The 23301-nt window shown below is 41.9% G+C and overlaps 1 protein-coding gene across 2 annotated transcripts in view; it reads right to left on the bottom strand.

Moving 5' to 3' along the window:
* The window catches only part of Piwil2 (piwi like RNA-mediated gene silencing 2), a 69471-nt gene that overhangs the window by 5643 nt on the left and 40527 nt on the right, over positions 1-23301 (bottom strand). For both annotated transcript variants that reach the window (XM_045131624.1, XM_045131625.1), the window contains exons 14-19: positions 18485-18598; positions 17108-17296; positions 11402-11503; positions 9892-10008; positions 8458-8546; positions 6776-6881 (exon numbers count right to left, since the gene is read on the bottom strand). In XM_045131624.1, coding sequence (XP_044987559.1) covers positions 6776-6881; positions 8458-8546; positions 9892-10008; positions 11402-11503; positions 17108-17296; positions 18485-18598 — 717 coding nt within the window. The remainder of the gene's footprint in view (positions 1-6775; positions 6882-8457; positions 8547-9891; positions 10009-11401; positions 11504-17107; positions 17297-18484; positions 18599-23301) is intronic.

Raw genomic sequence — 23301 nt, 5'->3', positions numbered from 1 at the left:
TGGAAAATGGAGTAAAATGACCACCTTCCCTTGTTCTCTGTGTTAAACTGAATAAAAGTACATATACATATGCATATATATGTTTTTATTTTTTTGTAGGTGTGAGTGGGGTGACGGGGAATATAGGCACACCAGGACCAAAGGCCAATGCAAATGAGCTTCAAACAAATATACCATTTTTACATCTGGATTTATGTGGGTAGTGAGGAACTGAACCCAGGCCATTACTCTTTAACCTCTGAACCACCCCTCCAGCCCCTGTGATATATTTTTAATATAGAATTATACACAGAAGCTGTAAACATATTATATGAATGTGGTGATGTGCACCTATAACCCCAGCACTTGGGAAGCTGAGGCAAGAGAACTGTGGGTTTGAGTTCACCCTGAGACTACATAGTGAATTCCAGGTAAGCCTGGACTAGAGCAAGAGCCTACCTCGAAAAACAAAAGCAAACAAAATACCAATAAATAAATCTCACCTGTTCCACTGTCCTTTCCACATATATAATGGGATTTTGCAGAGGGAATGGTGTGTAATGTTGCAGTAGACTGAAATTATCCAAGTCTGCCTACACCAAATACCACAGGTAAAGTGTACAATAGCACTGTTCTCAGCACAGCTTGGGAAATTATCGTTCATTTGAAATATTATGCTAACACAGATTATGTTATGGAGTTGTTACATTGTTTTTGTGGCAGGGTTACATTCAGCATAGGCTGGACTAAGGACGACCTCAAAACCTCCTACCTCCTCTCCCAAGTGCTAGGATTGAAAGTATGTGCTATCGGACTGGAGAATGGCTTAGTGGTTAAGCGTCTGCCTGTGGAGCCTAAGGACCCCGGTTCGAGGCTCGTTTCCCCAGGACCCACGTTAGCCAAATGCACAAGGGGACGTATGCGTCCGGAGTTGGTTTGCTGTGGCTGGATGCCCTGGCACACCCATATTCTCTCTCTCTCTCTCTCTCTCTCTCTCTCTCTCTCTCTCCTTCTTTCTCATTCTCTCTCTCAAAAAAACATTCACAAACACACCCAATTTATTGTTATTTTTCTTTCTTTCTTTCTTTCTTTCTTTCTTTCTTTTTTTAAGTATTTTATTAAAGCTGGGCATGGTGGCTCACAACTTTAATCCTAGCACTCAGGAGGCAGAGGTGGAAGGATCTCTGTGAGTTCAAGGCCACCCTGAGACTACACAATGAATTCCAGGTCAGCCTGGGCTAGAGTGAGACCCTACTTTGAGAAACCAAATAAATAAATAAATAAATAAATATTTTATTTACTTTGAGAGAGAGACATAGAAAAAATGGACACACGAGGGCCTCTAGCCACTTCAAACAAACTCCAGACACATGCCACCTTGTGCATCTGGCTTACGTGGGTACTGGGGAAATGAACCTGGGTCCTTAGGTTTTGCACGTAAGTGCCTTAACTACTAAGCCATCTTTCTAGCCCTAATGTTATTTTAAAAATATTTTATTTTTGTTTATTTATTTACCTGAGAGAGAATGGGCACACCAGGGCCTCTACACACTGAAAACAACCTCCAGATGCATGTGCCACCCTGTGCATCTGGCTTACGTGGGTCCTGGGGAATCAAACCATGGTCCTTTGGCTTTGCAGGAAAAGTGCCTTTACCACTATGCAATTTCTCCAGCCCTATTGTTATTTAATGCTAGGCAAACACTCTACAATGAGCCATGTCCCTAATCCTCTTTTACCTTTTGAGATACCATCTCACTAAGTTGCCCAGGATGGTCTTTGAACTCATTCTACAGGTCAAACAGGCCTTGAACCTGTAACACTCCTGCCTCAGTCTCCCAAGCAACTGGTATTGCAAGCCTGGAATTACCAGACCTTGCAAACCATTTTTTTTGGTGTTTTGTTTTTTGAGGTAGGGTCTCATTCTAGCCCAGGCTGACCTGGAGTTTACTATGTAGTCTCAGGGTGGCCCTGAACTCATGGTGATCCTCCTACCTCTGCCTCCCAAGTGCTGGGATTAAAGGCATATGTCATCATGCCCAGCTTCTGGCAAACTTTCTAAAAAAATTTTCTTTTTTTAATTCTAGAGAGGGGGGAGGGTGGAATTGGCACACCAGGGCCTCAGCCACTGCAATCAAACTTCAGATACTTGTGCCCCCTAATGGGCATGTGCAACCTTGTGCTTGCCTCACCTTTGTGCGTCTGGCTTACATGGGATCTGGAGAGTTGAACACGGATCCTTGGGCTTTGAAAGTAAGTGCCTTAACCACTAAGCTATTTCTCCAGTTCATATATATATATATACCTAAGAGAAAAATGAGGGGGAAGGAGGAAAGAGAGAGAATGGGTGTGCCAGAGTCTCCCGCTACTGCAAATGCATTCCAGACGCATGCACTACTTTGTGCACCTGGCTTTAAGTGGGTATTGAAGAAGCAAACTTGGGCTGTCAGGTTTTGTAAACAAGCACCTTTATTTGATAAGCTAGCTCTCCAAACCCTGGCAAATCTTTTTTTGGTTTTCGAGGTAGGGCCTCACACTAGCTCAGGTTGACCTGGAATTCACTATGCAGTCTCAGGGTGGCCTTGAACTCATGGTGATCCTCTTACCTCTGCCTCCTGAGTCCTGGGATTAAAGGTGTGTGCCACCACAGCTGGCTCAAATCTTTTTAATATAAAGAACAGATAATAGTTAAAATTAATAGAGGCCTGGAAAGCTTTAACTTCTAGTATGGTAATTATTGATGAACATATAACCTAAATAAACAAAGCCTCTTCAGGAGGCTGGAGAGATGACTTAGTGGATAAGGCTTTTGCCTGCAAAGCCAAATGATCCCAGTTCGAGTCTCCAGCACCCACGTAAGCCAAATGCACAAGAGGACACATGCATCTGGAGTTTGTTCGCAGTGGCTGAAGGCCCTGGCATGCCCATTCTCTCTCTCTCCTTTCTCATTCTCTCTCTCTCAAAAAAAAACATGCACAAACACACCCACTTTATTGTTATTTTTCTTTTTTTTTATTTTATTAAAGCCGGGCATGGTGGCTCACGCCTTTAATCCTAGCACAAATCTAAACAGATATTAAATATAGTCACCATGACCTTGAGAGTTTCGATCAGGCAATCTGAGAAACCCTCCAACTCAACTGGAAAAGCTAAACCAGGCGTGGTGACACACCTCTTTAATCCCAACACTTGGAGGCAGGGGTAGGAGGATCTCTGTGAGTTTGAGGCCAACCTGAGACTGCATAGTAAGTTCCAGGTCACCTGGGTTAGAGTGAGACCCTACCTTGGAAGAAAAAAAAAAAAAAACTGGAAAATCTTGGTATATTTCTCTTTTCAAGTAGAAGTGACTACTGGGGAGACTCAAAACTTACCACTGTCCTGAGAATTAACAGTGGAGTGTTCAGTACTAAGTGAGATATCTCTATCACAACTAGAAAGGCTCAGAGGTCATTATAGAAGAGGTAGCAGAAAGAATGTAAGAGCCAAAGGGTGGGGAAGAAAGAATGCTTTGGAATATTTTTCCTGACAGTGGTGGTTGCATTGATGACCTCACAGCAGCTATCCTGTTACCTATAAAAGACCCATCAACATGCTGTCATGAATGATGGAGGAGGGGAAAAAAGACATCAAAATAAAAGTGACTGGTTGGAAAGAAGGGTTCAATGGAAAGGAAATGGAGAAGTGCATTATGATAAAAATACATTATGTGTATGCATGAAAATTGTAAATAAAAAAGTTTAAAAAGCTGAGCATGGTGGCATACACCTTTAAACCCAGCACTCAGAAGACCTCCTGGTCTACACTGAGACCCTGCTTTAAAAAAAGATATTTATGACAAGTTGTACTTTCCAAACACAACTGGGACTGGGGAGATGGTTCAGTGGTTATGCTTGCTAGCAAACCCTGCCAGCCCAGGTTCAATTCCCCAGCACCCACATGAAGCCAGATACAAAGTGGTGCATGCATATATCTATGATCCCAGCACATCTACAATAAGGGACAGAGCTGAGAGAATCCAAAGTTCACAGGCCAGACTCCTTACAAGCAGCAAAAGACCCTGTTTCAAAGATGGTGGAACTTAGACAACCCCTCTGACCACCGCATACCATGCCATATGTATGTACCCTCCACATACCTACAGAAAACATGCATGCAAATAAATAAAATTTTAAGAAAAAAATTAAGATGCCAAAAACAGCTGCAGTAACATCTCCAATCACATATATTCTTCTAGATTCTTCTAGAACCTTCAGTCCTTTAGGTAAGGTGAAATTTATTTCCTTCCCCCAGAACTGGAGAAGGACTTGTGACTACCCCAGCACTACTGGATGCAGCAAAAGGGACAGCAAGGCACTGCCATGGCGGGGACATAAAAGGCAGCACAACTCTCAGCCTGTCTTTTTTTTTTTTTTTTTTTGACAGATTATTTTTTAAAATGTTTTATTTATTTATTTTTAAACTTTTTCCATTTTATTTATTTATTTAAAAGAGAAAGAGGGGGAGACAAAAAGAGAGAGAGAAAATAGGCATGCCAGGGCCTCCAGCCACGGCAAATGAACTCCAGATGCATGTGCCCCTTGTGCACCTGGCTAATGTGGGTCCTGGGGAATTGAACCTGGGTCCTTCAACTTTCCAGGCAAATGCCTTAACCACTAAGCAATCCCTCCAGCCCTTTATCTATTTATTTGAGAGACAGAGAGAGAATGGGTGCACCAGGGCCTCTAGCCACTGCAAAGGAACTTTAGATGTATGTACCCCTTGTGCATCTATCTGGTTTACGTGGATGCTGGAGAACTAAACCAGGATCCTTTGGCTTTGCAGGCAAATGCCTTAACTGCTAAGCCATATCTCCAGCCCAACCTGTCTCTTTCTGTCTCATAAAAAGTCCATGCTTTAAATCTAGCCACCATACTATGAGCAAGCCCAAAGAATCCAAGTGTAGCTAACTACAGGTAATGCAGGTCCCTGACTCTGAATATCATATGGTGAGCCATTAAGTTTTATGGTAATTTGTTATATAACCATCAATAATCAAACAGTGCTCAAGTAATTTAAAACCTAATAGAGGCCTAGTATGGTGTGGAATAGGCACTTAACTACAGCACTTGGGAAGTAAAGGCAGAGGAAGTACAAGCTTTCAAAACAACAGCAATAATAAAAACAAACAAAAACCCAGCAAGAGGGCTAAGAGTATAGCTCAGTAATAGAGCAGTACATGTGTGCACAGCTCTAGGTTTGATCCCAAGCATCACGATTGATGATCAATCCATCCAACCATCCACACATCCATCCTAAGTCAGAGACAAATAACTAATATAAACTCACAGGCCATGATAACTATTAAATAATATACAAACTAAGGGTCTTGGAAGAGGAACAAAAATCATTCTAGCTAAGGGAGTAGTGAGTGAAAAATGGGAATGATTTCATAAATGTAAGCTTTGAGCTAAGTCTTAAAAACAGAGCTTTTTAAGAAAAACAGTAAAAAAGAAGGAATGATAGAAAATGACAGTGATGAAGTAACATATCATATATGAACCTCCTTAGAAACAAAAATTCAGTGTCTAGCCAGGTGTGGTGGCACACACCTTTAATCCCAGCACTCAAGAGGCAAAGGTCGCTGTGAGTTCGAGGCCACTCTGAGACTACATAGTGAATTCCAGGTCAGCCTAGGCTAGAATGAAACCTTACCTTGAAAAACAAAATGATACAAAAATTCAGTATCTAGTATGTGAAACAAAACCAAGCTATTTGTGAGACACTGTAGGAAATATTATTCTATACAGAGACAAAGTGGTATTTGAGAGACTTACTTCTGGCACATAAAATTGTTTTGTTTCTTGCTGCCTAATTTCTATACAAAGGTCTTTTTTTTTTCTTTTTTGAAATTTTTTAAATTTATTTATCAGAGAGAGAAAGAAACAGGCTGAGAGAGAGAAAGAGAGAGAGGGAAAGAATGGGTGCATCAGGGCTCCTAGCCCTGCAAACCAACTCCAGACGCATGCATCACCACATTTGGCTTACATGGGTACTGGAGAATCAAACCTGGGTCCTGAGGCTACACAAGCAAGCATCTTAACCTCTAAGCCATCTCTCTATACCTTTTTTGTTGTTGTTGTTTTGTTTTTTTCGAGATAGGGTCTCAATTTAGCCCAGGCTAATCTAGAACTCACTCTGTAGACCCAGGCTGGCCTTGAATTTACAGAAATTCTACTACCTCTCTAACCTCTATACAGAGGACTATTATAACACTAGCCCAGAGAATAAAAGCCACTTGTCAGTGTTCCCTTTGATGTACTGGCCATGGCAAAACTCAGTGCCTGGCTTGCTTACTATTCCAAACCTCCGTATCAGCTTAATGACAGCAATTCTCTAGGGTTAGCTTTCTTGGGACTCTAAGGAGTGATACAGAGAAGCTTTTGTCTCAGAAACCAAAAGAAAAAGAGTCAGTACCTAATAATAGTCATAAAAGTCTGAGTAAATGAATAAGCTTAAGCTTTAGTTGCTGAAACTTACCCCCAATTTTCCCGATAAGCACACCGAGATTATGTCTACAGACATCAGCTAGGCAGCCAGAGAAATATTTATAACTTAACAAACCAAGGTGACACATTAGACTCTTTCAAGCAGAAGCCTAAAAGGAGAGACTTAGCTGCTTTCAGGGTGGGCAGGGTATCTTTTAGAGTCGCCTTTGATTTGCAATTCCTCTTGCTATATTAGATTTCTGCTAAAGAGTTCAAACCCAGAAATGTTGGTTCTTCAAACCCAGAAATGTTAGGATTTTTACTTTTCTTACCTCATAATACTTTTTCAGAGAGGCCACCAGGCATAGCTTCAGGCTGTCCACAATCTCCTGATGAGGCATCTGGAATACCACTTGTGAATACCACTTAGTAAGGGTGCTGGGCAGGTGCAGAGAAACAGGGAGGAGAGAAAGGTGAGCATACACTCTCACAGGCCTGTGGACACCTGTCAGCATGAAACCTTCCCGCTGAATCAATCCCACAAGTAACTAGTGCATGAATTTCTGTTGAACCTAACAACATGGAGTAACTAAGAGGGTCTATTTAAGCCATATACCTTTCAAAACACCTCAAAAACATATAACCATGAATATTTCCTACAAAATTGCTTCCAATGGAGAATTTTTTTTAGAGAGAGCAAGAGACACAGAAAGACAGAGAAAGAACTGGCACACCAGGGCCTCAGCCACTACATTTGAACTCCAGGTGCTTGCACCACCTAGTGGGCATGTGCAACCTTGCACTTGCCTCACCTTTGTGCATCTGGCTAACGTGGGATCTGGAGAGTAGAACATGGGTCCTTAGGCTTCGCAGGCAAGTGCCTTAAATGCTAAGCCATCTCTCCAGGCCTAGAGAAAAAATTTAACAATCTGATAGCCACCAATAGAGGATTATTTAAGTAAATAGTGACATAGCAATCAATAAATTTTGAGCAGCAGCTGAAGATAACTAGCTGAGGTTTAGTTATATAGAAAATATCTAACCTCTTTCTCTCCCTCCCGGCCTCTCTCAAATTAATGCACAAAAAGTTTAAGTACATAAACTAAACTAGGCATATAGCTCAGCAAAGAAACATTTGCTTAGTATGTACATGAAAAATCCTGGATTCCATACCCAGAACCAACAACAACAACAAAAATTAATTCAAGCAGGAATAATGTATAATGTACACAGTAACATCTCAACTGTATAAATATATGTGTTTGTGCACGTCACATATATAGTTATGTTCTGCATAACATTAGAAAATTCTATCATCTAATGATATGGCTACCAACAGTCTATGTGAATACACTCTATGATTCATATAACAGAATTTCTTGAGATGCAGGTAATTGTATATGTATGACACATATGCATTAGGGTATAGAGAAAGAATGTGAAATTATACACAAAACAAACCTTCAGTGGTGATTAATGAAAGGCCATGAAGAATTTTTACTTTCTAAATTTCTGTAGGTATTTGGAATGAGCATACCTAGTTTTCATAATTATCACAAACAGTAAAAACCGCTTCATTTCTAGGGTTCCAGCCAGTGGTGCACAGGGGAATACAAACTGGCACCTTTGGCAAGTGTGGCAAACAGGCTGTCTACACAAATACCACAGGGAGGGCTGGAGAGATGGCTTAGCGGTTAAGGCACATGCCTGCAAAGCCTAAGGACACAGGTTTGATTCTCCAGGTCCCACGTAAGCCAGATGCACATGGTAACACATGCATCTGGAGTTCATTTGCAGTGGCTAGTAGCCCTGGTGCATCCATTCTCTCTTTTTCCCCTCTTGCTCTAATGAATAAATAAAAATAAATCTTTTTTAAAAAAAAAACCACAGGAAGACAAAGACGGAAGTTAGATGTCATCTCCTCACACTAAAACATAAAGTGCCCCAAAATATCTGCTGGCTACAATCAAAACAAGGTATTCAACACTATGATAAAGCCATGAGTAGTCCTTACAGATTGATGCTTGCCACGAAGCCAACCACGGAGCGCATGCCTCTGCTGGGATCATGGTACACATCCATTCCAATCACCATTAATTGTTTCTAGGTTGGAAAACAAACAAAAGCAAAAAATAAAAAGTAAACTTCAAATCAAAACAATCCATCACTTTACCTTGAGGTACCATGTGAAGCCAAAGCAATCTCACCCTACTGTTTATATATGAAAACAAGTAACAGAAAGGCAGCAAGTATTTTCTGTGCAAGAACTAGTGAGTAAGTAAACCTGTTGGACTTTCTGAATCAGAGAGTCTCTGTAAGAACTAATTCTTCCTTTATAAGAACAGTCACAGATACTATGTAAACCAGGGCTCTGTCTTCCAAGAAAAATGTATTTAATGGTAGTTAAAACTAGATTTCATCTAATGTTCATGTTCCATAAAATGTTAGCTTTATATTTTTCAGTACTTAAAAATGTAAAGATGAAGCCAGGCATGATGGCGCACACCTTTAATCCCAGCACTTGGAAACAGAGGTGTAGGAAGATGGCTGTGAGTTCAAAGCTACCCTGAGACTACATAGTGAATTCCAGGTCAGCACTTGGAAACAGAGGTAGGAAGATCGCTGTGAGTTCAAGGCTACCCTGAGACTACATAGTGAATTCCAGGTCAGCCTGGGCTAAATTGAGACCCTAACTCAAAAAACAAAAACAAAACAAAAAATTTAAAGACCAGGGCTGGGACTGGAGAGATGGCTCAGTGGTTAAAGATGCTTTCTTAAAGAGCCCTCTGTTTGGGGTTTGATTCCCTAGTATCCATACAGAGCTAGACAGACAAGTGACAAATGTGTCTGGATTTCTTATGCAGTGGCAGGAGGCCTTGGTATGCTCATTCATCTCTATCTCTCAAGTAAATAAAAATACTTTGGGACTGGAGAGATGGCTTAGCAGTTAAGGTGCTTGCCTATGAAGCCTGAAGACCCATGGTTCAACTCTCCAGATGCCACGTAAGCCAGTTACACAAAGGTGAGGCAAGTACAAGGTCACAAATGCCCACTAGGTGGTACAAGCATCTGGAGTTTGACTGCAGTGGTTGAGGCCCTGGCACGCCAATTCTCTAGCTTGCTCTCTCTCTCACGCATTCTCTAAAAACAAATAAATAAATAAATAAAGTATTTTTAAAAATGTGACAGATGTGCCCAAGGTTACACAAGCACACGTTGTGGCACATGCATCTGGAGTTCAACTGCAGTGGCTAGAGGCCCTGGTGTGCCAATTCTCATTTTCATCCTCCCTGCCTGCCTGCCTGCCTGCCTCCCTCCCTCCCTCTCTCTCTCTCTCTCATAAAAAATAAATAAAGAAAAAGGATAGTTCAAAGAAAAGCACTGAGAAAGAGTGAAGCAGGAGTTGCTGGATAGTACATGAAGAAAGACACATCCCAGCATCACTCACCAGAGGAATATCCACTCCCCAGAGCTCACCACCCAATTTACAGTTCATCTGAAGTAAAATTTTCTGAGCCACACTCCGAAGCCTGGTGGGCTGACTAATGGTTCGAACATTGATGACCTAAAATGACAGGATAGACCAAAAGACAGGGCATGCATCATCAACCTCTCTAAAATGTTAAAGTTCTAACACAATCACAGTTATTCCTTTGCTCATGTCCTGACACCAGTTCTCCACAAGGATATCAAAATCCAAGGATGCTCAACTTTGAGATTTGTATATAACCTGCCCATATCTTTCCATATAACCTATGTCATCTCTAGCTTTTTGTTTATTTTTGTTTTTTGAAGCAGGGTCTTTCTTACTTTAGCCCCAGTTGACCTGGAACTCACTCTATTGCCCAGGCTGACCTTGAGCTCATGATAATTCTCCTACCTCAGCCTCCTTAGTGCTAAGATAAAAAAGGTCTGGTGCTACCATACATGGCTTTTTTTTTCTTTTTTATGATACTGAGGGTTGATCATGGAGCCTCATGCATGCCAGGCAAACATTCTAATACTGAGCTATATATCCCTAGCCCCCATCTCCTTTATTTATAGTACCTAATGTAACTACTATGCAAATATTTACAGTTTTGTTTAGGAAATAATCACAAGAAAAAGTCTGTATGTGCTCAGTAGAATTTTCTTTTTTTTTTTTTCCCCAATATTTTCAAGCTGTTGTTGGTGAATCTACAGATGCAGAGCCCACAAACATGCTGGGCATGGCAGTGTACGCCTGTGATCCCAGTACCACTGGGCAGGGAGAGTCAGGATCAGAAATACAAGGTCAGCCAGGAGTGGTGGTGGGTGTGCACCTTTAATCCCTGCACTTGGGAAGCAGAGGTAGGAGGATCACTTTGAATTCAAGGCCAGCCTGGGCCTACAGAGTGAATTACAGGTCAGCCTGGGCTATAGAGAGAGACCCTACCTTCAAAGACCAAAAAAAAGAAAAGAAAGAAAGAAATACAAGGATACAAAGTATACACTCCAAGTTTAAGATTAGCTTACACTACATGATGCTTTCTCAAAATAATAATTAAAAAAGACAATGAGAAACAAACTCTACATTTTATTTTAAAAGCTTGAATTGAAAAAAAAAAAAGCTTGAATTGGCAGATGTTTTGGCATTAATAATTCTAAGGACTTTAGACATGTATGCAAACAGCAGCACACACATCCTCACTTTTCCTCACTCACCACAAACTGAAAAAGACAACTTCTGAAGCTATCTCATGCAAAATGACAATGTTTTATCCCTCTCCATCATTCTCCTCTCAGAGCGAAGTGTAGGCTCTCATACTTAGGGGTTCTTTGGTGACAGAAGGAAGCAGCACTCACAAAAACCCACTTGCTGTCGTAGCCTCATTCTAATGGGGGAGGGGGACTTTCAGCATAAGGCTACAAACATAATGGCTTCCCAGACGCAGTGGAACTGAGCTGGGACTCTGCCTTGGCTCTTGACATCTACTAACCTGTGAGGGGACGGGTGACTGCACACAGCACAGCTTCTTGATGGCCCCATACAGATCATCACGCATGCCCATGATGATGCAGACAACCATCTGTATCTTCCCCTTCAAGAGGTAAGATATATTGTGTCAGGTTTCTGAACTTTCTGGGACTTTGATGGGACACAGAAGGAAAATGGAAGAAATATGGTGGACATTCCAACCAGAAAAGGCTCTTGACTCTGAAGTAACATTTATTTGGCTCAGAGCTGCTCTTCATGGTTAGGTAACATGTTACCATTAACTACCTAGAACTGGCCATTATTTACTAGGAGACTCTAGGTTCTGAGAAAGGACCAGGCTTGAAAATATGCAAGGGTTATATGACCTGTTGCTTCTGTCCCTTCATGTTGCTTACCACTCTCTTTAGCTATGTAAGCAGCTTATTAGATACAGAGCTTGAACTGAGAAAGCATAAAATACAACACTACAAGGAAGGGTTCAGATGCAAATGCCCAAGGAATGAAGCCTTTGCCACCAGCTATTCCTCACTAGCTAGGTAGGGTACAAGATTTGCCAATAGCAGCCCTGTCAAGAGCTTACAGGAGCCAAACATAGGACCTTCCAGAGTCTGCACTCAGTGAAACAAGGCTGTCAATCCTGCTTTAAATGGTGAATTGGCAGAGCACTGCTCCTAAACAAGATGGCTGGGAAGATTTCTCAATGGACAACTCTAGCAAGACTTAAAAAAACTTCCAGTCATGTGAACTGAGGCTGTACTGGGAGTGAGCAGGCTAGACACAACAAGGATGTACTGTTTTGGTCTTTACAGTGATTTACAAAGTCTGTTTGTTTTAAACTTAATATTCAAATGAATATGGAAATTTAATTTTGGCTTTTGCTAAAAAGACAGGAAATCAATTTGGCAATAATATATATTTTTTAAATTTATTTGAGAGACAGAGAAAGAGGCAGGGGAGAGGGGTTGAAACTGGGTGCGCCATGGCCTTCGGCCACTGCAAATAAACCCCAGATGTATGTACTATCTTGTGCACCTGGCTTACATGGGTCCTGGGGAATTGAATCTAGGTTCTTTGGCTTTGCAGGCAAGTGTCTTAACCACTACGCCATCTCTCCAACAGTGGGTTTTATATCTGTATTCACAGAAATTATCCTGTTTAGTTCATTATAGGCTCCTCCTGGCCCACTTCATTCATTCTAGTTACTTATGAAGCTTCTGTAAATATCTGAGTTTGAGATCCCTTTCAGAGAGAAGAGTAGACAGAATGCCCAGAGAGGCAGACAGAGACTGGGGCAGAGGAGGGGAAATCAAATGAGTTACTAACCTGAGCTGTTCAGCTGACAGCTGTGTAGAACTTACCACTGATGATGTCAGAGGGAGACCATGACAGAGCTTGGTAGGCATGGGAAGTCAGGTGGGAATTATGAAAAAGCAAACATGAAAGGCAGGGGCATGTGGTTGCAACTACTGAGGAAGCTAAAACAGGGAGCCCAGGAGATCTGGGCCAATCTAGGAAACAGAAGAATAATTCGCCTTCTGAAAAAAAAGGGTAAGGGGGCTAGAGAGATGGCCTAGTAGTTAAGACACTTACCTGCAAAGCCTAAGGACCCAGGTTCAGCTCCCCAGAACCCATGTAAGCCAGATGCACAAAGTGACACATGCACACAAAAATAGCACACATATCTGGAGTTCAACTGCAGTAGCTAGAGGCCCCGATGCACCAACACACACACACACACACACACACACACACACACACACACACACCACTCTCTCTCTCATAAATAAAAGTTTTAAAAAGGGGGGGACTAGAGAGATGGCTCAAAGCCAAGGCACTTACCTGTAAAGACTAACTACCCAAGTAGCCATCAGGGAACTGCAAATTAAAACTACTTTGGGATTCCATCTCACTCCTAAAAGAATGTTTACCATCAAGAAAGCAAATGACAATAAATGTTGGTTAGGATATGGAAAAAGAGAAACCTTTCTACACTGTTGATGGGAATGTAATCTGGTACAGCCTTTGTGCAAATCAGTGTGGAGGTTCTTGAGACAGCTAAAAATAGATTTATGGGGCTGGAGAGATGGCTTAGCAGTTAAGGCGCTTGCCTGTGAAGCCTAAGGATCCAGGTTCGATTCTCCAGATCCCACGTAAGCCAGATGCACAAGGTAGTGCATGTATTTGGAGCTCGTTTGCAGTGGCTAAGAGGCCCTGAAGTGCCAGTCTTTCCTCCTTTCTCTTAACAAATAAATAAATAAAAATAAATCTTTAAACATAGATTTACCATATGATCCAACTATAGCACTCCTAGGCATATATCCTAATGACTCTTCTCACTACCTTAGAGATACTTGCACAACCATGTTTATTGCTGCTCTATTCACAATAGCTATGAAATGGAACCATCTGATGTCTCTCCACAGATGAATGGCTAATAAAGATGTAGTTCATTTACACAATGGAGTTCTATTCAGCAGTAAAGAAAAATGAAATTTGCAGGGAAATGGATGGATCTGGAAAGGATTATGCTAAGTGAGCTAACCCAGGCCCAGAAAGTCAAACATCACATGTTCTCTCTCATATGTGGACCCTACTACAAATGTATAGACTTGTGTGTAAGCTGGAACCAAAAATTGGTAGCAGAGGCCAGTTAGCTAGAAAAAGGTGAGAAGGGAGGGAGAAGAAGGAAGGACTTAAGGGGATGGCACTGTATATATGTAAGTAGAACAGATTACAGGGAGGGGAAAGGCCTAAGAGAGGCCAGGGGAAGAGATTTATGTAAAAGAAAAGTGGGAAGGGGGGAGGGTCAATCAAAATTCAAGATATTCTGAATAAGACATATGAAAACCGAGCACTTCGGAAAGATGGCGACTGCCTAGCTGCACTACAGACAACAAGGAAAACAAAGATAGATGCAGATCCTAAGAAAAGAGCTGCCCCAACATACCTCAAAAGGGGCCCAACTGAAACTAAGGACAACTGGCGAAATAAGCAAGGGTGATGTTTTCCTGTGAACCGGATACCAGCACAAAGGGGAAGGAGATCAATGCAGAGAAAAATCAACTCCTACCAAAGCAGAGAGCCAGAGCCTCAGAAGCCCCCAACACCTCAGCACTGAAGCAGACCAAAAATGAACCCAACATGGCTCAGGGAAATTTTGCGGAAGAGGGGGCGGAAAGAATGTCAGAGTCACATGTTGGGTCATGATTTGCAGAGACATTTATCATACCAATAACTGGGAGCTAACTCCACAATGCACGACCCATTTTCATTAACAAGGAGGGTCTAATGGGAAGGGGTAGAACACAGATGAGCCTAAATAATGGTACCAAACTGCCTGTATTTACTGAAAAGAAAACTAATAAATTAAATTAAAAAAAAAAGACATGAAAACCAACTTTTTTGAATAATGGCACATCCAGAAGCCATAGATTGCTACTAGAAAATTCACAGTACCAGAGATGGGATACCTTCCAGTGAGTTGTTGGCCAGGGAGGTCCCTGTTGCCTCCAAAACATTACAGGCTATTGCCAAGGCCCTTGGTTTCCCATGAATAACAGATGGTAAGACCCTATTGCTAAAGACTTTGCATGCCTGAGCAGCAAAGTCATTGAGAAATTAAGCTGGTGCAAAGCAGAGAACCTTCTCCCTATAGACCAGCCAACTGAAAGCTGGAAAAAGCTGTACTATATGCAGCCCTATGGGAGACAGAAGTTATCAGCAGTGAAAACAGTGGATGCTGGAAACCTCAAGTTTGGCCAGACAGGTCAAATGACTGACTGAGTGCAATAGTGGCATGTCTTCTCTGGGGGAAACCAACAGCTCTCTAATTGGACCGAAGGCCCACTCTATGGTGCAGGCCTGGTGCTGAAAACCTAGTCAAAAGCCTATAGCAGGGAGGTCATGAGCCTTAGGGGTATAAAGCCAGGTCTGGATAACTGTATATATTATTCTCACCAAACTGCCCTGAAAGCACTACACTTAATGCTTATATTCATATATTAATGCTACTCTCACTTCTGGTTAGAGAAGCTTCTTTTTTCAGATGGCAGTGACCTTGGGATGACCCAAAAGGCAACATAGTGCTGAGAAGGGGCAGAGGAGTGTTCAGCACCGAAACATCTCTATCACAAATGTAAGAGCCAAAGGAAGCCAAAGGAAGGGTAGCACTCCTTACGCTGCAACTGTCCACACAGAAATTGGCCTCCATATCCATGACCTTGCAGTGCCTAGCTATACATACAAAAGACATTCATAACAAGAGGAAAGATGATGACATTAAATTAGAGACTAATGGAGAGAGGGAAGGGATATGTTGGAGAACAGAGCTGTGAAGGGGAAAGTGGGGGAGGGGAGAAAAATATCATGGTTTACTGTCTGGAAGTATAAAAGTTGTCAATAAAAAATCAAAATTTAAGCCGGGCGTGGTGGCGCACACCTTTAATCCCAGCACTCGGGAGGCAGAGGTAAGAGGATCACCGTGAGTTCAAGGCCACCCTGAGACTACAGAGTTACTTCCAGGTCAGCCTGGACCAGAGTGAGACCCTACCTCGAAAAACCAAAAAAAAAAAAAAAAAAAATCAAAATTTAGGGCTGGAGAGATGGTTAAGCACTATCCTGTGAAGCCTGAAGACCATGATTTGAGGCTCAATTCCCCAGGACCCACATTAGCCAGATGCACAATGGAACACATGCATCTGGAGTTTGCAGGGGCTGGAGGCCCTGGTGCACCCATTCTTTCTCTCTCTTTTTCTGCCTTTTTCTGTCTGTCGCTCTCAAATAAATAAATAAAAATAAACAAAAAATTTTAAAAAAATAAAAGTTTTAAAAAGGGAGGGGCTAGAGAGATGACTCAATGGCTAAGGCACTTACCTGCAAAGCCTAACTACACAAGTTTGATTACCCAGTACACATGTTAAGCCAGAAGCACAATGGCACATGCATCTGGAGTCTGTTTACAGTAGCTAGAGGCTTGGGTGTGCCCATTCTCTCTCTTTCTCTGCCTCTTTCTCTGCTTACAAGTAAATTAATTTTTAAAAAAATTTTTTAAAAATAAATTTTGAAAAGGGGCGAGGAAAAGGGAACACACCAAGAGAGGGATATCTGAAAGAGAAAGCTACTATGCCAAGTTAAGCTGATTCAACTTACAGACTTTTGGATTCAAAGGCTAATTATTTCCAAAGACCTTCCCTCTACCTTTTTTATCTTCTTCCTCTATTTACAAATGGATATAAGGAAGAGTCTGAAAAATGAGCTGAGTGTGCCCAGCTCCAGTGTTCTGATCAGTTATCAGAACACAGTTAATGGAGTTCATGGCCAAGTTCATCACCAGAGCAATTTGCATCTCAACCCAGACCATTCAGTGACAGTTAAGTACTGAATCGTGCAAGACTGCAAGATAGCACTTGGCCCAAGTAGTTTCCTGAGCACAACATGTTCTATAGATAATGAACTAAAGTTAAGTCAGCTGCTCTTTCAAGCCAATTACAGGAGAAAAAGGCTACTGTGAGAGTGCCAAGGCAGAAAGAGAAAAATGAAAATAACCAAAGGGCATAAATACTTCCTCAAGCTCAGAATTTCATGTGCAAATTGGGGCACAGGCCCCTGGACATTATTAGGACAGACTGAAATCAAAATAAGTTAAGACTAAGTATCCAAGTACTTTAATCAAGCTGGTTAATTTACTCTAATTAAGTTCATTTATTACCTCAACTCCCAGCAAGGATTGAATGGTTCTGATATAGGTCTCTATTCGGTCATCCTTCAGTTCAACCCAGGCTGGTGGGCTTATGCGCATGCCAATAGGGGCAGCTATCTTCTCCAACATGTTAACCAGTTCTCGGGCCTGATCCATTGCTCTCTTTGGGTAAAAAAGTGCCCAGAAATGCAGGGGAATCTAGGAAAAACCGTATGTTGTATTAGGGAATCGTACAAATTAAACCTTTCAAACTTACACTGAGATTGTACTATGAAGAATAAATGACTTTCCACTCCCTCAGCTTGAGTTCTGTCTCATGTAATTCCTACCATTCTCATGGATTTATAAATAAATTTTGACAGTCTTACAATAGAATACTATGAAGCAGTGAGATAGGAAAATCTACAGCCACAGCCAACTATATGAATCAAGCTCATAAACACAAGACTGAAGAAGCCAGATGTTGAAGACTACACACACTATGATATCAGAGACAGATGTAGTACAAAACCACTTAGAATGAACAGTTGCTATTGTCAAGTCAGAACAGTTGCGATTCTCAGGGCAAAAGGACAGTAGTCAGTAACTGGAACACTGGGGCAGTTGGGGCACGTAAATTTCTCTCTTAATCCTTGGCATTAACTATATAGGTCTATTTAACTTGTGAAAATTCATCAAGTTATACATTTCTTTTTAAAAATTTTTTTTCATTTATTTGCAAGGAGAGAAGGCGGAGAAGAGGGAGAAGGTATGAGGGGAGACAGTGTGTGAACACACACACACACAGAATAAATAAATGAGAGTGTTAGGGCCTCTTGCCACTGCAAACAAACTCAAGATGCATGTACCGCTTTTGTACATCATGGGTGGGACATCAAGCTTGGGCCATCAGGTTTCAAGAACAAGTGTGTTTACCTGCTGAGCCATCCCCTCAGATCAAGTTATACATTTCTATGTATGCTTTTGCTTTAAATAGATTGTGTTTCAATAAAAAGCTTTCCAAGTCAATGTACTTTATACATGGCCACAAAGACCAAAACATGTAGAAATAATTATATACTATTTTGTTCTCTGATGAAAATAACTAATTGTCTTAGGGGTGTACTGTTTCATTTCTTTCATAGGGTAAAAAAAACCACACCTCTAGGAACTCTTGAGGGGAAAGAAGGGAGCAGGAGGAAAGTGGAATGGCGATGACTGGCAGCAGATGAGTTACCATGGCAACATATTTCCAGTGCTTAGCCTAGGCCTTCCCTCAAGCACTGCCATGCATCATTCAGAAGAGAAATCAGGGGATCTGTCCTCTCCAGAAGAGACCAGATCATTCCTGCCCACTAATTCTCACACTCTGGAAATACTGGCTTTCTAACACCTAAAATCACTCACCGTCAAGATGGAACTGTCTCTGGTTACTTCCTTAACCCAGTTTAGGTCCTCAGATGTGACAAAAGAAGTATTTCTCAAGTTAATTCTTTCCATTGGTAGAACACGTCCTTCAATCTACACAGGAAAAAAGGTTATCTATGACTCAAGGCATCTATCAACTTTACTTAAGAAAGCATTAGTGGGCTGGAGAGATGGCTTAGTGGTTAAGCGCTTGCTTGTGAAGCCTAAGGACCCTGGTTAAAGGCTCGACTCCCCAGTACCCATGTAAGCCAGATGCACAAGGTGGCTCCTGCCTCTGGAGTTTGTTTGTAGTGGCTGGAGGCCCTGGTGAGCCCATTCTGTCTGTCTCTCTGCCTCTTTCTCTGTCACTCTCAAATAAATAAAAATAAAAATAAATTAAAGAAAGCATCAGTATTCTATCTATTGCTTCTAGAGCCTGGATAATGCCAAACTTGACCTTGTTACATCCTTATGTTTTCCTTTTTTTGAGATAAGGTCTTCCTATGTAGCCTGGGCTGGCCTCCAATTTAGAAATCCTCCTGCCTCAGCCTCCAATGTACTGGGATTACAGGTGTGCTTCACTGTATCTAGCTGTCACAAATTTTGAGAAAGACTAAAAAAAAAACAAATATAGGCCACGAGTGGTGGCGCATGCCTTTAATCCTAGCACTAGGGAGGTAGAAGGATCACCAAGAGTTCAAGGCTACCCTGAGACTACATAGTGAATTCCAGATCAACAGCTAGCATGAGACCCTACCTTGAAAACAAACAAACAAAAAGACACAATAAACCAACCTTCTAGCAGAAAAGGCCATGCCAATGAAAACCTGGGCATATATGAATAAAATGCTTATAGGCATGGCCTTTCATGACTGAATTCTCACATGTCAACATACTCTCTTTAAAGCCAGGGTAAAAAGAAATATAATCTTTGAAAAAATATGTGTATATATACATTTGTTTTTCAAAGTTGGGTCTCACTCTATCCAGGCTGACCTGGAATTCACTATGTAGTTTCAGGGTGGCCTCAAACTCACAGTGATCCTCCTACCTCTGCCTCCTTAGTGCTGGGATTAAAGACGTGCACCACCATGCCTGGCGATGAAAAATATTTTAAGGGAAATATTGAAAAAGAAAATAAAAGACAAAATTGCTTTCCTTCCTTTCTCCCTCCATCTTTCCCTCCATCCCTTCCTTTTTTGGTTTTGAGATAACGTCTCACTATATAACCCAAGTGGGCATCAAATTTTCAACCCTCCTACCTCAGCCTCTCAAGTGGCTAAGACCATAAATGTGCACCATTACATCAGATAAGGCAAAAGAGCTTAATCAAATTAAACATAGGCAGCACCGCCAGGCCTATTAATTTTCTGGCTTTGTTCCTTTGAGCTCCTTATTCCTATTTTTTTTGTTGTTGTTGTTGCTGCTGTTGTTTTTCAAGGAAGGGTCTCCCTATAGCCTAGGATGACCTGGAATTTACTATGTAGTCTCAGCATGACCTTGAACTCATGGTGATCTTCAAAGTCTCAAGTATCCCAGTCAAGACTCCATCTTGTTATTGTAGCCAGACAAGCATTCCACTGAGCCACATTTAGCACTCTTGGTTTTTTGTAGTGCTGGGGATGAATCCAGGGCTTTGCCCATGCCAGACATACTCTAGCATTGAAATCCCTGTTTAATTCTTTTTTGTTTTACATTATTTTGTTAAGAGAGACACAGACAGACACATACACACACCCAGAGAATTGGCGTGCCAAGGCCTCAGCCACTGAAATCAAACTCCAGATGCTTGCGCCACCTAGCAGGCATGTTTGACCTTGTGCTTGCTTCACCATCAAGCGTCTAGCTAACGTGGGATCTGGAGAGTTGAATGTGGGCTTTGTAGGCAAGTGCCTTAACTGCTAAGCCATCTCTCCAGCCCCTCTATTTAATTCTTTGAAACTTGATCATTATCCTCCCTTCACAGATAAGGAAACTAAAAGATGCTAAGCAATTTGCTCAAAGTAAACAAGATGACAAGTATCAGAGCTGAGATTCCCTCTGGAAAAACTAACACCAGGGCTGGGGAGATGGCTCATCAGATAAAGCATTTGCTGTGCAAGCTTAAGGCCCCTTAGTTTAATCCCCAGAAACCCACATAAAGGTGGATGTGGTAATGCAAGCATCTGTAATCTCAGTTCTACTACGGCAAGCTGGGAGGTGGAGCTCCAAGGCCAGCTAGCCTCCTGAATGCAGCAGCGAACAACACAGAGACCATCTCAAACAAGATGGAAGGCAAGGGTCAACACTCAAGGTTATCCTCTGACCTCCACACACACAGTGTAGCACATGCACACCCCCACGCACACAAATGAACATGCACACACATGCAAACATACAAAAGAAAGGCCTGAGGACTTTTAGCACCATCCTACCACCCTGTGTTCCCTCTGAACTGTGATTCATGGCTGCACAAAACAACACACAACTCAGACAAACTTCTGGCGAAGAGAAACCTAAATCACATAAGTCGAATGACTCACTATGCTAGCAGGAACAATAACAGTAGCATATTAAAAGAAACACATGTAAGAGATTAAAAAAGAAAAAGAACCAGAAGTGGTTGTACACACTTGTAATCCCATTTAGGGAGGCTACACTGGAGGATCATCAGTTCAAGGGCAGCCTGAGCAACAGAGACCCTATTTCAATAAACAAAACAACAGAAAACAAGAGTGGGACTACGGATGCATGCATATCACATACATGCAAAAAAAAAAAAAAATTAAAGAAAGGGATAGGTAGATGACTCAGCAATTAAAAGACACATGCTTCCAAGCCTGTTGAACTGTATCTATCTTCCTTAGTGCCCACATAAAACCATACCCAAAGTGATGTAAGCATCCTTGATCCCAATGTGTCTAAGGTAATAGAAGGTACTCTGGAAGCTTGCAAGCAACAGTGACAAACAAGACCCTGTCTCAAAAGGGTGAAAGAGAGGCCTGGAGAGATGGCTTGCGGTTAGGCACTTGCCTGTGAAGCCTAAGGACCCTGGTTTGAGGCTTGATTCCCTAGGACCCACATAAGCCAGATGCACAAGGGGATGCATGCATCTGGAATTCATATGCAGTGGCTGGAGGCCCTGGCGCTCCCATTCTCTTTCTCTTTCTCTGTCACTCTTAAATAAATTAATAAAAACTTTGAAAAACAAAGGATGAAGGAGAGGAGAAACACCACCCTGAGGTTGTTCTCTGACCTCTACACACATGGTGTTGCATACATCCCCACAAACACATATACACACAAAAATTATAAAAGTAAACAATTTTTTTTTTTTTTGGGTTTTCGAGGTAGGGTCTCACTCTAGCCCAGGCTGACCTGGAATTCACTATGGAGTCTCAGGGTAGCCTCGAACTCACAGTGCTCCTCCTACCTCTGCCTCCTGAGTGTCAGGATTAAAGAAAGGCATGCGCCACCGTGCCTGGCTAAGATGAACAAGAAAACACACTGTAGGGATAATTTGAGCTGGGGGTTCAATCTCTAATATTGCATAAAATAGCCTAGAGAGGGTCTGAAGAGATGGCTTAGCAGTTAAACGCTTGCCTGTGAAGCCTAAGGACCCCGGTTCAAGGCTCGACTCCCCAGGACCCACGTTAGCCAGATGCACAAGGGGGCGCACACGTCTGGAGTTCGTTTGCAGTGGCTGGAGGCCCTGGCGCCCATTCTCCTTCTCGCCCCCCCTCCCCCTCTCTCTCTCGCGTGTGCTTGCTCTCGTTCTCTCTCTCTCTCTCTCTCTCTCTCTCTCTCTCCTTCTCTCTCTCTCGGACTCATTCTTGTCTGTCCCTCTCAAATAAATAAAACAGAAAAAAAAATTTTTTAAATATCCTAGAGAAAAACAAAAACAGGACTGGAGAGATGGCTTAGCAGCTTAAAGGCATATGCTTGCAAACCTAATGGCCCAGGTTTCAATAATCCCAGCACTCAGGAGACAGAGGCAGGAGGATTGCTGTGACTTTGAGGCTACCCTGAGACTCCATAATGAATTCCAGGTCATCCTGGGCTAGAGCAAGATCCCACCTTGAAAAAACAAAACAAAAAATTTAAAAAGAAAAACAATTTAAAAATAATGTTAAAAACAATGTAAGGACCATTCTCTCTATCTGCCTAACCCTCCCCCCTCAAATAAATAAATAAAATATAAAAAAATATATAAGGGAAACAATAACAGGCATAGTGGTTAATCAAAACCCATCAAAGCAGAAACCCAGAGGCTACAGAGAATATAGCACTAAACCAGACTGCTGACAGACTTGTCAAGGCTCAGGGAACAACTGAGGAAGCAAGACAGCCAAGAGCCACAAGAGGTAGCAAGTTCCTGAAACACAACCCCCCCAAACAGAGATTAACTGGGACCTCAATTACCCCAAACTGAGTACCAATAATCCCACTGAGGAGAACCCTTAGTTTTGGAAAGTGGGTGCAGGGGAGAGGGAATATGACTATAACCTTTGTAAGATAAATAAATTATTAAGAACAATAATCTTTTTTGTTTTGTTTTGGCTTATTTTTATTTATTTATTTGAGAGCAACAGACAGAGAAAGAGGCAGATAGAGACAGAGAGAGAATGGGCACACCAGGGCCTCCAGCCACTGCAGACGAACTCCAGACGCGTGCACCCCTTGTGCATCTGGCTAACGTGGGTCCTGGGGAATCGAGCCTTGAACTGGGGTCCTTACGCTTCACAGGCAAACGCTTAACCGCTAAGCCATCTCTTCAGCCCAAGAACAATAATCTTTTAAAATTGTGATGGCTCACACCTTTAATTCCAGTACCTGGG

The sequence above is a fragment of the Jaculus jaculus genome, chromosome 12, assembly GCF_020740685.1.
Source record: "Jaculus jaculus isolate mJacJac1 chromosome 12, mJacJac1.mat.Y.cur, whole genome shotgun sequence".
Lineage (NCBI taxonomy): Eukaryota > Metazoa > Chordata > Mammalia > Rodentia > Dipodidae > Jaculus > Jaculus jaculus.
The sequence above is the reverse complement of the archived record's forward strand: the minus strand, read 5'-3'. Positions and strand labels throughout refer to the sequence as shown.